Source organism: Gopherus evgoodei, chromosome 16, assembly GCF_007399415.2.
Source record: "Gopherus evgoodei ecotype Sinaloan lineage chromosome 16, rGopEvg1_v1.p, whole genome shotgun sequence".
In the NCBI taxonomy this organism is placed as follows: domain Eukaryota; kingdom Metazoa; phylum Chordata; order Testudines; family Testudinidae; genus Gopherus; species Gopherus evgoodei.
In genome coordinates, this window is record NC_044337.1 from 17,922,310 (window position 1) to 17,939,698 (window position 17,389).

The 17,389-nt window shown below is 46.0% G+C and overlaps 1 protein-coding gene across 4 annotated transcripts in view; it reads right to left on the bottom strand.

Annotated features, from left to right (window-relative positions):
- The window catches only part of BRD3 (bromodomain containing 3), a 53,574-nt gene that overhangs the window by 6,460 nt on the left and 29,725 nt on the right, over positions 1 to 17,389 (bottom strand). The window contains exons 6-12 of one of the 4 annotated variants that reach the window (XM_030536044.1): positions 15,895 to 16,266; positions 7,067 to 7,195; positions 5,960 to 6,151; positions 4,697 to 4,938; positions 2,629 to 2,921; positions 870 to 931; positions 494 to 573 (exon numbers count right to left, since the gene is read on the bottom strand). In XM_030536044.1, coding sequence (XP_030391904.1) covers positions 903 to 931; positions 2,629 to 2,921; positions 4,697 to 4,938; positions 5,960 to 6,151; positions 7,067 to 7,195; positions 15,895 to 16,266 — 1,257 coding nt within the window. In that variant the 3' untranslated portion in view covers positions 494 to 573; positions 870 to 902. Of the gene's footprint in view, positions 1 to 444; positions 604 to 869; positions 932 to 2,628; positions 2,922 to 4,696; positions 4,939 to 5,959; positions 6,152 to 7,066; positions 7,196 to 15,894; positions 16,267 to 17,389 lie in introns of those variants that run through there. The other 3 variants (XM_030536043.1, XM_030536042.1, XM_030536041.1) reach the window with 3 other exon arrangements.

Sequence of the window (17,389 nt, forward strand, 5' to 3'; positions counted from 1 at the left end):
AGCTAGGGCAACGATCCCCGTCTTCAACGTCCATTGGAGTCCTGCCCCAATGCAGTCAGTGAGTGAAGCTACCTGTAAGCCTTAACTGATTCCTAACTGACATAAGCTAAACCAAAATAAGCTTGGTTTAAACTGAAGTAAGACTGTCCACACAACCTTTCGCTCTGCTTTAACTAAATCACTTTAAAATCATATCCTAAGTTAAACTGATGCAACTTTCTCATGTAGACAAGCCCAAGTTAATAAAGACTAATAATTTGTCTGGTAATGGGAACTGTGCACATATTTTTTTTAAGTGAACGCATCAGTCTGAAACTTAGCTCCGCATATTAACTGATTCGCTCTCTACACATATATCTGTCTCTATATAGTAACTGATTTGGCCCAGGGACTGTACAGCAGTGAAACCTAACTACATGTGACCAATGAAGTGGGGCCAGTTACCTTTTTTTGCAGGTTTCTTGTTGTTGTTTAGCTGCCCGCTGACATCCTGTAACCGTTTTTCTAACTCTTTCTTCTTTTCCTGAGCTAACTCTTCTTTAGATTTTGCTGCTTGCTTTTTCCCACTTGCAGCTGTGGAGGAGGAACGCACAATTTCTGAGACTGCATGGTTGGGGGGAAAAAAAAGTGGACATCACTATTTTACAGGGCACACACAACTAGGCAACTGCTCTGTAGTTACACTGCGAAGATCATGTGACCACACAGCAATTACACATCCCTACAGAGGACAACACACAAAGTTGCCTAGACTCTCAGATAACAATCCCCCTTGACATGATTTTTGTTTGTTTGTTTTAAGATCTCTTGGAAACTATTTTAGAAGATAGAAATATCCATTAATAACCTTGTAGTTACAGGTTACTTACCAGCCACTTATATGGTCAATAATTACATTGTAATTAAAGAATTGTTACATGGGTTTTCTGCCCTGTAAAACAAAGTGTCCCATTAAAGGTTGTCAGAAGCAGGCATTTGCCATCAAGATCTAGATTTTTCATGCAAGAATTCAGCTGTTTTGTTGCTTAAAAAAAGAGAACTGCAACTGATACAGGCAAAAATAGCATGTGGCAAGAATGTATTTGCATTAGCTAGGATTAAAATATTAAGAAGTATCAACAATCCTCATGCTTCAGATCATAAATTAATGCTAGCTGAGGTGAGGAAGAAATATCCCCCCACAGTACAGAATTGTATACTTTTGACTGTTGCACATCAGATGTTGGCCACTATCAGAAACAGGACAGATGGCCCACTGGCTTGATCCTGGATCCAAATACCTAAATTCCTCTGTATTATTTTAAAGTAATGATAAACCAAAACCCTCCCACCAATACTTACACAGAATACCCTCTGAACATTAAACATTGCAATAAACAGAATGTGGCAGAAAAGTTTAGTTATATTCCATGGTGTTGACGTTATCACTGCAGTTGACATTGTCACAGACAAAGCCCTGTTCATCAGTGCAGGGTATGCAAACTTCACACGCCTGCACTAATGACACTGTGGTTTTCCATGTTAACACAGGCTTTGGCTGCACAAATAAAATGCTTGGCATACATAATTATTCTGGAGCGTCTCTGAATTGCTCCAACAGTAAAGGGATTCAGTCAAAATCAAGCTGATACAGTAGAACCTCAGAGTTATGGACACCTCAGGAATGGAGGTTGTTAGTAACTCTGAATAAAACCTTATGGTTGTTCCTTCAAAATATTACAACTGAACAGTGACTTAATACAGCTTTGAAACTTAGTATGCAGAAGAAAAATGCTGCTTTCCCTTTATTTTTTAGTAGTTTACGTTTAACACAGCACTGTACTGTATTTGCATTTTCTTTTTCGTCTCTGCTGCTGCCTGATTGCGGACTTTCCGTTCCAAATGAGGAGTGGGGTTGATTGGTCAGTTCATAACTCTGGTGTTTGTAACTCTGAAGTTCTACTGTACATGAAAAAGCAAGAAAAAAACCTATTGAGATGTCAGAAAAAGATAAATTTGCTTAGAGCTCCCTGGAAGTCATGTGGCAGCAAAATGGGCTACTCTGCAGGGATCATGGTTATCTGCTACATTTGAGTCTTTGCTCCCAGAGGTGAGGGGGTGGGGACAAAGCAGAGACCACCCATCAAGGAAGGACAGTCTTACAGTTAAGACACAACTCAGGATATCAGGGCTCAATTCCTGGCTCTGCCACAGACCGTGTGTGTGACTTTGGGCAAGTCACTTCATCTCTCTGTGTTGCTTCCCCACCAGGGAACATATCCTTCTAGGTGTATGCACAGTACCTAGCACAAGGAGGCCTGGATTTTGGTCGTGCTTTATAGACGCTATCGGAATACAAACAATAAGCCCCTCACAGATTCTGGAGGGAAGGAGCGCCGTCCTGGGGAGCTTGGAGCCTTCAGCCTTCCATGGAATAGGATTTTGGGGAGAGCAGGAACAGATTAAAGAGGAGGGTCTTGGACATTTCCACTGGGGGAAAGAGGCCTTTTAAAAAAATCACCATCAGATTGCCAACAAGTAATCAATACTTGGAAAAAGAGTTTGATAAGAAGAGGGTCCTAATGAGCAACCCTTCGCCTCCCATGCCGGGGGGCTGATGGGGAACTCGTGAGCCATGAGGTAACTTACAAAACGGTTTTCTTTGTTTTTTCTGTAAACAAGACTTGACGTATCTCTCCAGTTCTCGTAAAGTGGTGGGCTTCAAGGTTTCAAAATCTATTTCTATCTCGTCGGGGTTGGAGTCCCTGAGGGAAGGTTCCCGGGATTGGATGATGTGCACCACCCGGCCCAGCTTTTCCCCCGGCAGGCGGTTGATGTCCAAGCTGAGCTGCCTCTTCTCGTCATAGGTCATGGGCAAGCCCTCCTCCTCCTCCTCAGAATCGTAGGGTGCAGATGCCTGCTTGCCTCCTTTTTTAGGCTGCCTGGAGGGTTTGAAAGCACAAACATGCTCGCGGGTGTATCACGTTCATTTCTCCTCCCCTTGTACCAAATGTTCTATCACGAATGCGGACGGTTATAAACTGTAAACTGGCGTGACCACCGATCCCTAATGTTGAAGGATGCTGTCTCGATTCAGGAGAGCACTTAAGCCTTTGTTCAAGACCCAGCGATGTCAGTGGGACTGAAGTATGTACTTACGTGCTGTCTCGAACAGGAATGCTAGTCCTGAATAGGGGCCTAACATCCCATGTCTAGCACTGAGTCAATTTAGGACACAATTCGGTCTGGCATGTCGGCCGTTGTTACTGACTGTGAGAGCACCACCCCAGTCAATAAGGGGTTACAGAGCTCCTCTGGGCTCAGTAGGCCCCAATCTGCTGCACTCCAAGGCTTATCAATCCTGGAGAAGGGCAGGTCCTTAAAAAGGAGGATCCTGGTTCAGGCTGGGCGGCATTCAAGAACAAACAGAGCTAGTGCACAGAGCCCCCTGTCCCCAGGGGCCATCTGCTGGGGAACTTGTCAAGAGCAACAACTGAGTGAGCTCCCTGAGGAGACAGAGGGACCAGCTTTTTCCTTACTTTCCTTCTCAGAAACCCAGAACTTAGCCCAGGTTGTTTGGACAAAAGGGGTAAGGAGCCCAGATCTTCCCCTCAGGACTACTGCCCTTTACCCTACATGAGACTGCAGGGACGCAACCTTTTTTGTAGGCCGTGGAGGTATTCTGGCCTTTTTCTTTTGGACTTCTTCAACACCTCCCTTCTTCCCACCCCAGAAGAGGACAGACTCCCTTGGGCACAGCCAGAAAGTTGTACCCCAAGTCTGGAACCCAGACTACAGTCACACCGCCGTCCAGAGAAGGACATCCAAGACAAGAGAAGCACCTCACTCCTCACTCCGAGAGGGCGCCAGAGAGGTACAACCCATCACAGCACCACAGAACTAGATGATGGATGTAACCCTTTGGAGTGGGCTTTGTTAGGTGAGGACTGCAAGAAACTCACTCGTTTTTTGCTTGGACTTCACTGGGATCAGGTTGGGGCCCTTTCTGTGTTTTACAGTGTGTCTGCATTGGGGGAGAGAAGCCATTTCGGAAAGAACGGGCCAGATCCTGAACCCATGACAGAACTCCCACTGACTTCAACAGGGACCTGGCCCAAAGTAATCGACCCAACCCAGACCCTCTGCCCAGCTGGAATAGAACTGGAGCTTTTTCAAAGTTCTGAAATACAGTACAGGGTTAACTTTTTAACTCCATTTCTCCTTTTCAGCATTTGTAGGCACTTCTGCTAGTCCAGGCCCCAGCTGGCACTGGAGTGGAAGTTCTCATTGGCTAACTAGAGGAAGAAAGCACGAGAAAAAGCCTGATCTGGAGATGCCTTCCTAGCTAACTCCAATGACTGGGGCATTAGAAATAGGATGGATCAATTTCCAGCTCAAGACTCAAGAGATTCTAATCAGCGTCTGCATTTTTTTTAGGGGGGGGGGGAGCATCTTCATTAATGCTCAGTGCTGGCCTAACTCTGCTCTCCTTGAAGTCAATGGGAGTTTCACCACTGACTTCAACAGATGCAAAGGTAGGCCAATACCAAGTGCTTCCGAAATTCTCACCCAAGATGTTTATTCGATGTGACCCTCCAAACCTTGTGTGGTTCCCCATAGGCTAGTATGGATAACAGAAAGCTCATTCTAGAAAACTGGCAAGGGAAGGGAAAGACTAACATATAGGAAGACTCCGGACAAGATGCCAAACACCCACCTGTTAGCTGGGGTCGTGCTGTTTGCTTTTTTAGCTGGTGCTTTCTTCTGCTGAGTCTGTTTTGCTGGTTGGGCAACCTTGGGTTTCTTCTCCTCCTCGGCTTTCACTTTGTGCTTCTCTTTTTCTTTCTCTTTCTCCTTGTCTTTCTTTTTCTTCTCTTTTTCCTTCTTCTCTTTTTTTTTCTTTGGTTTGTTCACGGGCGCTTGCGACAAAGCAGCTAGCTGCTCATGGACGGCCTTCAGCTGCGGGGAGAACAGAAGAGTCGAGCCCCATTATCAACACACTCAGCTCTTCCAGGCACAGACAGCATCCACCCACCCACCCAGATGTGCTCACACCTCTCCCATTCACACCAGCAGCTTTTAAAGTTAATCATTGGGCTGAGTCTATTGATTTCAGCTGGGAGACTTTGTTTGATTTTTAGTAACCTTTCTTTAAAGAGTTAAATACGGATCCACGGAAGTTGACCCTCAGGAGAAAACTTAGTTCCCATTCTTTAGGCAAATGAAAAGTAGCCACCTCTTGAGTGGAGAAACTCATGGAAAAGTAGGCAATTTAGTGGTTAGGACTAGGGTATCAGGGTAGTTGGGTTCTATTCTTGGCTCTGCCAATGACCTGCTGGGTAAGTCACTTGATTATTTAGGTATGTCCTGGTGGCACTTGGAAACCGCAACCAAGCCTCCCTTGTGTTTGGCGCTGCACGTACACATAAGAGACAGTCCCTGCCCTGTAGAGCTTACAGCCAAGACAGCCAATAGGAGAGAGAAAAGAAGTATCCTTAACCTCATATTACACAAAGAGACCTGAGATCCAGTGAAATTTGCCCAAGATCACAAAGGGAGCAGGTGGTACACTTGAGTATGCCTGAGTTTCCCTGCCTATAAAATGGGTGTGATAATCTTTTCCTAGATTATCCCAGGGGTGTTGCGGGGTTTCATTCATATTTGCCAATTGCTTTGGGATCCTTGGAGGAGCCATGCAATAGAAGTGCCAAGTATTGTTGTTACAAAGAAAAATTAACCTTCTTTTGAAAACATTTCCCGTAGACTAGGTTTTTCCTGCATCACAAAGGCTTGGGGGGGGGGGGGGGGGGGAGGGGAAAGAGGAATATCTTGATTGCCAGGTCTCAGCCCAGAGGGGATTTTTACAACAAATTGATACCCACAAGTGCTGCTCTACTCTGCATTTGGTAGACGTGCGCACCACATGCACAGACACGCTGCTCACTATGAAGAGGCTGCTCGGAGCTGGCCTGCCGCTCACCTGCTCCTGGAGCTCGGCCAGTCTGGTCGCTCGCTCTTCTTCAGAGTCGGAGCTGTCGGAGTCAGACGAGCTCTCCTCGCTGCTGTGGCTGCTTTCCGTGCTTTTACTGACGACTGGCGCCGTCGGAGGAGGTGGGGGCGGGGGCTCCATGGGCTCATCTGGCATCTTTGCAAATCTCATCTCGAAGACGTCCTGCAGAGGTTGTTGGATTCAGAGCGACAAAGATGCCTCAGCCACAATGACCTCATTCTGCATCTTTTAAGATCATTATTAAGGCATGCTAGGAACCCTGGTCAATTGTGCGGGACAGACAAGTAACTAGGAAGCATTCCTTGCCCCAGAGAGTTTAGGGTCTAAAGTCGTAAGAGGTGGATCCAAGCTCCTTGGAAGTCAGTGAAAAGACTCTTAACAGGAGTTGGATCACACTTTAATCTCTCTTTGTAAAATCGTCTGAGACCTGCTTAGGGGCAGATTATCAGATATATCCCTCCTGTGAGGTTCTTACATCTTCCTCTGAAGTATCTGGCTCTGACTACTGGCAGAAACCAGACACTGCGCTAGATGGACCATGGGTCTGGCAATTCCCTGTGCATTTGTTTTCTTCATAACTACTTACTTGCTGCTCTGCTGCTTGGTTAGACTCTCGCTCTAGGATTTAGCTCCTCCGTCCAGTTCAGAAAAAACCCTGCCAGTATCGACACTAACAGTACCTCTTGTTTGCGAGCGTGAGAACATCTGCTGCAACAGCCTGGGAGGTTGGCTTTAGGCTGGTATGTTGCTAGCACAGTTTTCAGACTGCACAATTTCTCCCACTTCTTCAATGGGGCGTTCAGAGGGGTGTATTATGTAAACACAAGGTCACTGCCCTAGCACCTTGCGAAGCAATGATTAGGCCATACTTTGAACAGAGTGCTCAGCTTTGAGTCACAGCATGTGAAGAACAGGGTACCGCACAGGGCATCTATGGCCCTTTCCAAATACCAGGGCAGTCAAGGACCCTCCTGGATTGACACCAAGAGGTGCTGAGTGTGCTCAGAACCTTGAATGCTCCTCCTAAGGGGGAACTAAAATGTACTCTCTGCAGGACGCATTTGCCAACATCTTTACCTGGAGCTTCCTGGCCATGGCTACAACTTCGTGGTCTGGGGGATTGTACTTGTAACAATTAGAGAACATTAACCGAATATCCGCTGCAAAACCTTGTGCGTCCTGGTATTCCCGGCTGTCCATTTTTTTCTGCAAATAAATAGCCAAAGGGGGAGGGAGGGGAAAAAAGCCATAAGCAAAATGCATTTATAGCGACTGCACAGACGAAAGGTGCATCACAGAGAGAGCAGAGTAGTTAAAAAACTGTTAGCTTATGACAGCAGCAGTTTGGTCTAGCTTGCTTAATTCAAGCTGCTAAGTGACATCGAGGCTTCAGATAATATTTTAAATAAATCGAATCCTTTGACTGTTGTATCACAGTGATTTTAACGCTAATATTCCAAGAAGTTCTGTTTAAACTGACAGTCTATGAAAGGTCGCAAGAGTTCATTTTCTACTAGAAATGAGGGTTCCGGAAAAAAGATGCAACTTTGCCTCTGCCAAAAGAGGTAACAAAATTCCAGTGTGATGCCAAAGAGGGAGCGCACTGAGGGGTCACCCTTCTCGGTGTCTCTTCAATCACAGTCCCTGTCCCTGTCCAATTCCACCAGGTTTTCAAACTTTAAGGGGCTAGATCCTCAGTGGGTGCATATCACCACCCCGCAGTTGCAGCTAACAGAGTGGTGGTGATGTAAACCAGCTGAGACTCTGGCACACAGGTCTGCTCCTTAAAACTCTACCCTGTGCCCTTGATCCTAGATAATACATAGCACAATGTCAAGGGTAAATGCTGCAAAACACTAATGGGATGAGCAAGGGTTTGCAGGATGGGACACTAACTAAGAACAGAACAGAGAAAGAAACACTGGAAGCTAGGGTCATCAGAGGACAAAGTTACAGTCGTTTGGGTGCATTAAATGTGCATTTCCATCCCATAACATGTTGGGATTTTTTCCTCCCCTCGAAGATTCATAGATTTTAAGGCCAGGAGAGACCACTAGAGTCATCTAACCTGACATCCTGTATAACACAAGCCAGAAAATTCCACTCAGTGATTCCTGAATGGAGTCCAACTGAAGTTGAGCTATAGTCTGTCTTTTAGAAACCATCCCATCCTGACTTAATGACTCCAAGTGATGGAGGATCTAACGCAGCCCTTGGGAAGCTGTCCCAATCGCTAATTACCCTCTCTGCATTAGCTAATTGTTACAAGGTAAAAAAAAAATGCACCGTATTTCCAGTCAGAATTTTTCCAGTCTCAGCTTCCATCCATTCCTTTTCAGTTTAACCTTAACTCTGAACTCCCAGGGTTTGTAATGCTTGTTTAGAAAAAAACTGCAGCCGTCTTGGAGCAATGTTTTACTCTTCAATTAGAGAGACGTACTCAGCCTTAAGTCCAGTTCAACTGTAGGGCAGTGGGATATTTTCCTGCATGACTTCATTCCGATAGACTTACGAGATTTTTGGTGCCCAGCAATTTCTTTTACAGAATGTGTAAAATCTAACTGTGTAGGCTTGATTTATATCTACCATATAGAAATGCTGCATTGCTGAATGGTTAAAAGCCTCCATTCTGCAGCTCTCTGTACCGGTATCTCTCCTTAAAACGAGGAGGGTTTTGCATGCAGAGGGACTGCAGGCTTGGTATGGTAAAATTCACCCCTGTACAGAGGGCCAGAGGAAAGCATATGTACCACTTAAGTCAAAGGCTCCAATATTTGGTCCCAGTGCATACAGAATTCCCATTCACTTCATTGGGAGATACACATGTGTAAGGGCTATGGAATGAGCCTTGTAATTAACTCCAACGTGTTCAAGTGGGACTTCAGTGGCAGATAGCTCTTGTGCTGGCAATCTACACAGATGTGAATTTCATCCTTACTGAACTCATTTTGGTAGGAAATCTGGATTCAGAGCAGTGACCTTACTACAGGAGCACTTCACACTGCCACGAGAAAGCTTGATAGACATGGCTGTGTGACAAGATCCCATTTTGGGGGATTTAATAAGCCAGAGAAAACCTTTGAGCTGCAGGATTGGGGTGGGTGAGGGAAGAGACAGATTTGTGCTCCTGCAGATCAAGAGCAGTTTGGCCTTGTATGAAAAACATTCTGGGCCAATTCCAAAACAAAACAATACATTAAAACTAAACAGTTCTGTTACTTTAAAATATGCCTTCCTACTGGAAAGGCCTTTTTGAGGATCTTGTGTTGGTTTGGCATGTCCACTGGCTGATTATTGCACACATCAGTGCGTGAGGGTTCGGTTTCATCCAAAACCAAAGGTTTTCTAACTCCAGGGCCTTTTGATCACTGGATTTTTTTTTTTTAATTTTGTTTTAAAGAAAATTCACTCGGGAAAGACCAAGAATATGGACTTCAAATGGCTGCATGAAATGCCTTTGGGTTCTTGACTTGCCGAGCTGCTTAGGCGCTCGCAGAAGAGGGAAGTTTGCAATTGCAAGTCAGAATGAGAGAGTCTGATGAGAGAAGGGATGGGAAAGGCTTAGGCACGGCTCTGCTGCAATCAGGTGTGAATGCAGCACCTGTCGCTATACCTGAGCTAGCTTTAATTCACCTAGTTTGTGTGCCATGGCAGCAGGATTTCAGTGCAGGTTAGCTGCCCAGGTATGTTTAAGCCTCTGCTTCTGCAGCTACCCTGCTATCGGTCTATGAACTGGCTAGATCGACACTAGCTTGGACATGGCTGCTATCGCACCTCCGACTGCAGTGTAGACACCTTTAGGCACCCAACTTTCATGGCCTCTGTTCAGAAAGCCCAACCTTAGGGCTTATGGAGTCTTTTAAATTAGTAATTTCATAACAGGAGACCCTGGTGCCCCAACTGTGTGGCTCAGGGACAAGGGAGTAGACCCTCAGCAGGCATAAATCGGTTTCTCCATCACCTTCCATAGCGCTGTGACGATTTACATCAGCTGGGATTCAGTCCAGGACTCTTCATAACCCGCTTGCAAGTTATATGAACTCATAGGTTAGTTCTTTTAAACCTAGAGGAAATTACTCCCGGAACAGCTGCAATTAAAGAAAGCTTTGTAACTCCCTGAAAAAAAAAAAAAGTCCCCCTGCTTTAAAACCCTGAGCTGGGCTGCTCTGAAACCACAGCAGTTTGCTTCAAGAAAATTCATGAACTTGCACCTTTAACTTCCTGGAGGCCAATGGTTTATTCTTGAAGCAAATCCTCTAACAGGGCAACTGCCGAGTATGGTTACTTGTATTCTCCGAGGTAAATAAAGGGCAAACGCATCCATATTTCTGTCTCTGCAGTGACAAAGAGAGACCTAATGGCCAGTGCACAGGGCTGGGAGTCAGGCGCTTTGGGTTCTGTTCCCAGGTCTTGCACTGGGTGATCTTGGGCATAACGTTTCAGCTTCCTGTGCCTCAGTCTTCCCATTTGGAAAACAGGGATGATGCCTCAGCACTGAGAAGAGGGCGGAGTAATGTTTGTCCTTGGATACAGCTATGGGAATTGCAAAGGATTAGTCCTGAGTCCAGGCTCAATGCAATTATTTTGAATCTATTTGAGTGTAATTACCAAAATAACCTGCAGCAGCCACAGAGTTGTTAAATGAATCCATCCTCTTTCACTGATCTAGTGTACTCCAGAACCCCCTCAATGTGCATCATTCCTGCTCGCCACTCCACCGAACAGTTCCACTCTCTGCTAACCATGGAAGATTTACGCACTCTACAGCACTAGTTTTGCTCTGTGATGCTCCTGGAATTTACATGGGCACACGCTCATTAAGAGTAGAAACTTCTGCAAGGAATCGGACAGGAGAGTCCTACAGTTCCCTCAGCTCTTCCCATTCTGTCTTGATCGACTTTACCCTGCAGCACCCCCTTCGTACACATTCCCACTCTGCACTAAAGATCCTTTCTTGGGCCGCCGGCCTGTCAGAATTAGCTCAGTTGTATTCCCTCATCATCTCTCCTTTTCTGGAGACAGCCCTGGCAACCAGCCCAGCCCACCTTACTGGTACAAGCACAGTCAGAAAGTACCCTCCAAACCATCCGAGATATACCTACTATACAATTCACTGCAGGGCCTTAGACAAATACCTGCCGAGACATGAAATATTAACTCTGCAGAATTAACCCTCACACATCCAGGGAGCAGGAACACACAAGCCCATGTACTCTAGTTGCTAAAGAGGTTAATTTCTGCATAATGCTCCAGGGACTGTGGCTGCACTCCACATACCAGCACGCTGATCGTCACTACAGAACTGAACTCGGGACCTTCAGACCCATAAACAAAGCCCAGTGGCACTTGTGCTAGAGGCGACGTAACGTTCTGTTAATGTAACAATGTACAGGGCCTGTCTCAATTAAATCACACTATGGTCATTTATGAAAAAGTACCAACAAGCCAAGGATGACAGCAAAACAGTTCAGAAGAAAATAATCCCAAACAGCACTTCAAAGAGAATTTATTAAGAAAAATTCTACCCCACGAGAGGCAGTTCCAGAGTCTTTATCTATAAAAGACTCTACAGGGTTCATTGTTAATTTGTCTCCAACCTTCCCGACGGTACTAATAAAGTACAGACTGCAAATGGGAGGAGAATGTCACTCAGTTGCATAGACAGTGCAGTCAGAGGTCCACGTTTTATATATTGCAGTTAAAAATTTGAGGTCCATAAAAGCACCAAAAGCCAATGGAGAGGACCCTGAGTGTGAATTTAGTGCTGGCCAAAGAAATCACAGTGTTCTCAAATAGGTCTGTTTTTCATAAAAACATGGATAATACACAGAACTCATCTAAAGCATCTTGCTTCCACGGATTGTTGGGCAAAACCCTGGCCTCACTGAAGTCAATGGACTTCATTAGGATCAGGATTTCATTCCTTAGCTCTATATCGTGGGGGCTGGGGGAAGGGCCAGGCGGAAATCCCACTTGCCTTACTCACTTGGGACGTGATCTTGCAAGGTGCTACGCATCTCTGGAAAGGCCCTCTGCACCTTTGGCTTCCAATGACATCAAGAAAGCTGAATGCACTTGGCACCTTCAAGGACTGGGCCCAAAAATAGTCCACTGAAGTCAATGCACTACTCCAGTGAGATAGCCAAGAAGGATCCAGCCATCGGTAATTTACTGACTGTTCTTAACACAAGACAACAGAGGTGCTGGAACAATTTGTATAGCGGGGGTGCTGAGAGCCACTGAGTCAAGCTGTAAAACCTGTCTATGATGGAAACCACTTCAAGCCATGGGGTGCGGCAGCACCCCCAGCACCTATGCGAGACAGCTAGAGAAGATTTTATTCATAGCTCAAAAAAAATCATATTACCAAAATGGGAGTCTGTACTGGGGTAAGGCAGGGACTGGGCCAGGGACAGTCAGCTTTGGAACAAATATCCTTCCAAACCCCATTAAAAGAAACCAGAGATCTTTACAGATATTCAGGGCTGAATTTGGAACCGTGTGCATGCAGTAGCAGGGAGTAAATAACTGCAAGGGCATGACCCCACCCAGTTGCATCCACAGATATGTAACTGGAGAATTACAGACTTTGTTAGGGGTCCTCTTAAAAATTAGGGCCTTGGTCTAGATTTCTTAATTCCAGATGATTAACTCAAACACCTCAACACTGTCAGCAAAATTTCACACGAAGGGAAAAGGGAGCCGTGTGAAAGTAATAATAATAAAACCCTACAATCTAATAGCCATATCCTGCAAACACTTCTAGGCCGCAGCAAATTTACTCACGTGAGCAGCACAGATACTGGAACAATTTGTATAGTGGGGGTCCTGAGAACCATTGAACCGAACTGTAAACCCTGTATATAACGGACACCGCTTCACGCCAGGAAGTGCAGCACCCCTAGTTCCAACAGTCCCAGTGGCCTTAATGGAATGCCTCGTCAATAAAATTACTCATGTGCAAAAGAATTAACAGGATCGTGCTTTAAGCCAGGTATGTCCTTTAGGACCTCCAGGGTATCCTGTCTGTCTGTCTGATAGCCCACATCCTGCAAACACTTAAGCATGTAACTTTACCCATGATTAGCTCCAATGGGATTACTCCTCTGCATAAGCGCTTGCAGGATTGGGGCCTTAGAATGTAAATTCTCCATGGCTGAGACAAACAGATTGTTTGGTCTATAAACGTTGCAGGTGTCTCTTCTTCCTGCATGTATTCCAGTTCCATTGCATGGCAAGGATAGAGGCAGGAATGTCAATCCAACAGAATCACATAGACGCAGAGCTGGGAGAGGCCTGAAGAGGTCATCTAGTGCAGCCCCTGGCACTAAGGCAGGCCCAAGTAAACTAAACCATCTCTAGATGTTGGTCTAACCTGTTCTTTAAAACCTCCAATGATGGGGATTCCACAACCTCCCTTGGTAACCTGTCCTCGTACTTAACTACCCTTATTGTTAGAAAGCTTTTCCTAATATCTAACCTAAATCTCCCTTGCTGCAAACTAAGCCAATTAGTTCCTGTCCGACCTTCAGTGGACATGGAGAGCAATTGATCACCGTCCTTATTGTGTAAACAATAAGAATCAAAGTCAATCTATGCTAGATTAAAACTTCCGGGGCTGAGAGTGCTACTGAGGCAGACAGCCAGACTGCTCAAGGCAGGAGGAAGGAACTGTTCCAAAATGATCTAAGGGAGAACACTAGTAAGCTTGAAAGAGAAAGTCCCATCAATGGTCTGATCCTGCTCCCTCTGAAATCAATGAAAGTTCTGCTGCTGGCTTTGATGGCAGCAGGATTGGGCTCCTGGTCAGCACTGCAGCTGCTGACATCTGGAAGTGAGTGGGGAAAATGGACACATGAAGCTGAGCATAGATTTTCTGGCAGTGGTTACGGTTCTGTGATCTCATCCATGCGGATGGAGCCTCATGGCCACCTGAAGCCCGATGGGCCTCCATGGGAATCCACAAAGCAAATCTGAAGGGCAGAGGATAGAGCATGGCAATCCAAACAGGACACTGCCCACCCCATGCATCCCAGAGGAGCCTCCACTGCTGGTCACCCAAAGATAGCAAAGGTGGCAGCTCCATCCTAGGGCCGAAATGCCAGGGGGACCTCAGCCCTCCAGTGGGGACATGGAGGACACCTCTCTCTCACCCATCCCCTGCCCCTGAGAGAAAAGGAAAACGAGTCAAGAAAACACTCGTGCCCTCCCCTCAATCAGCACTGCAGAAGATACAGGCAGAAAAGTCTTTCAGTCTCCCACATCCCCGGCATTGATCTGCTCTGGTCTCCTCCTACTACAAACCATATTCCATGCGGCCCTTCCCGCTGCCTGCCTACTCCACGCTGGTCTGCCTCCCACGTAATGACACATGCACCAAGAGCCACTGGAGCCATTTTCCCATGCTCTCAACCTGGACCCAGCCAGCGCACCAGGGCTCTGCCACCATTTCCCCCGTCTCTTGCCTACACCAGAATCCCTTCTCTGCTGTACAACCAGCGCTCGCGCAAACTCAACTCACCCAAGCGTCTTTCCTTTTCTCCTCCCAGGAAGTCGCTGGAGGCCCCTTTAGCTCGGCTTGGCTCAGTGGCAAATCTAAAACGAAATCCTGAGCGCTGGGATGGCTCGGGTTTACAGAGTGAGGGCAAATACAAGCTCAGAATAAGGATGGTCTTTGAGTCATCACTCCACAAGTGGCTGCTTGCAGCATCTCAGCCAGCAGAGAGCCAGCCCTGGGTGGGGTAAACATTCCCAATAATGATACTTAGCACATACGTAGGACCTTACAAACATCAGTCCTTGCAACACCCCTGTGAGGTAGGGAAATATTATCCCCATTTTACAGATGGAGAAAATGAGGCACAGATAGGTGAAATGATTTGCTCAAGGCTTAGAACTCATGAATTGTTGGCTCCTCACCTCAGGCTTCATGCAGTAGCTCATGCTGATAAAATTCTCTCCCTTAAAAAATAGGCTGCAGTAGTAATCCCAGACACTGCAGCATCACTTGGAAGATCTTTTGGACCATTATTATTGTGCATAGAAGTAGTGGATGGGATTTTCCAAAGCACCTAAGTGACTCAGGAGCACTCAGAAAAAGGATGGTGACTGAGGAGCACTGGGTCTCTTAAGTCACTTAGGCAGTTCTGGAAATCCCACTCATTGGCTTTAAGGGGAGCAGGTTTAAGCCCTCAACATAAAAAGTAAAAGCTAGCAGGAGCATCTTCATCTCTTGCCTGTGGGTGGAAAAATCTCATTTCAACCAACAGAGATTCCTATGGCCGATTGACCAGCAGAACGGGGGCGGTGGGGGGGCAACATGGAGCCCTGCGGATGGAGGGAAACCTCCCCGCCCCAAAAGAAAAGCACATTGATGTTCAAACCAAGGTAAGCTAAGTTGAAATACAGGCTTCTCTACAAGGCAGCCATGAACCACTGCTAGCTAGCAACACTGCTACATTTGTAACATCTACCACCGCGGAGTGAACAGGTGATAATCAGGTCCCACCTGGTGTCACACAAAGACCATCCAGAGCCCACGCCACACAAACAACTGATGGGAAGGCAGTGACTGCTGTACATGGGGTTCTATGGATCAAACCCTATGAAATACCGCACATCCTGTGTTCAGAGCACAGCGCTGCCAAGGGGGGGCGTTTGTTTAGATAGCCGGACTATCTGCTCAGGGAGCTGTTGGCACTGTGCAGTGTGGAGTACACGGAAACATTCCAGGATGTGGAAAAAGGGAAACAAAATAGAAAAAAAAAATCTGAATGGTCCACAATTCTGGTCAATTTTCCACCCCACCCATCAAGAACTGACCCACTGCAAGAGCAGCACCCCTCTTCTATTCGCAACCAGAGAGCTAAGACACCCTGCAAAAGAGGTGGTAAATGTGGACGTACTTTCACAGTACTGAGATCCATGGGGTGTTTGATAATATCATGATAGTCATGTAATTCCAAGGCCTCTGCATCGACAGGCTTGTAAAAGGGCCATGCGTAGGCTGCGTGTTTCTTAGAGAGCATCTCCTTCAGGATGCTGTCACAGTACTTGAGGTGCTCGGAGAGTTTGCCCTTTTTCCCCGCATGCTGGGGGACCTCCCCATCTTCGAGGTCTTTCTTTGGTGGCTTGATTGGCCGGCCGCCGCTCTCTCGGCGAGCGACGACTTTTGCCTGCTTGGGGTCTGACAGGGGGATGGGCGACTCGCTGCGGCTGGCAGTGATGGCTGAGGTGGTGGGCGTGGTCGTGTCTGCTTTTCGCTTCACTCCCTTTTTCTGAAACAAAGAACAGGTGGTTGGGAATACAGGTCCTGCCTGCAGACTGTGCTGGCAAGGGCCATTTCGGGGCCTGATCCTGCTCAGCCAGCACAACCGATTCCTGCCACATAGCCTGATTCTCTTCTTACTTACACCAGGTTTACATGGCTGTAACTCCATTGACTACAATGGGAGCTGTCCTTGAGTATTACTGATGTGAGGAGAGAATCAGCCCCTTGGGGAGCAACAGTGTTTTCTTGCAAAACTCAGTTTTTACTAGCCTCTTTAATATGCAGGTGAAATGTACCTAAAATATATGAGTGACTAGGAAAGGAGTTATTTGTGCACAGAGTGCATTCGGAATGAAAGAGATGTCTGTGCAGTGTGGATTTAGCTGGCAGAAGATTTGGGTTATAAATTTGCAAATTCAAGGGTTAATTCTGTGGGAAATAAAAAAGAAAATCTCAAACAAAAAGCTCCATGATTATTAACAGATGCAACCTTATCTCACCTTGTGGCATGAATCTGTAAATGGATGGTACAGGTAGTTCTGAAGTGCTAATGCCCCCATTGGCCGGAACATGTGAAGAGGATTTAAATTATAGTCATGCCATTTACGGTATTAGGACTTATTTGTGTTTGTACAAAGTCTAGTACAATAGGATCCAGATCTCGATTATAACCTCTGGGTGCTACCATGACATCACTAGTAGTATCTAGCTCTTACATAGCACTTTTTATCTGTAGATCTCAAAGTGCTTTTACACAAAGGAGACCAATATCATTATCTCCATTCTATAGGTGGGGAAACTGAGGCACAGAAAGAGGATGTGATTTGGCCAAGGTCCCCCACAGCAACCTAGTGGCAAAACTGGTACTAGAACGCATATGCCCTGTGTTCCAGTCCAGGGCTCGCTATCCTCTACAGAACATTGTTAACAACCCTGTTTTAAAGTTAAATTTCAAGCAGAAAAAAAAAAAATCTTGTGTCACTAGATTAACACTTTCATCCAATTTCTTTAAAAAAATGGTATTCAGCCAGCAGCTGTTTGGAGCAGTAATTTAATTTACTGGGAAATTAAATTAGCCAATTAAATAGTAAAATACAGGCGTACAATTGGTAGCAGAATACAATCAGTAA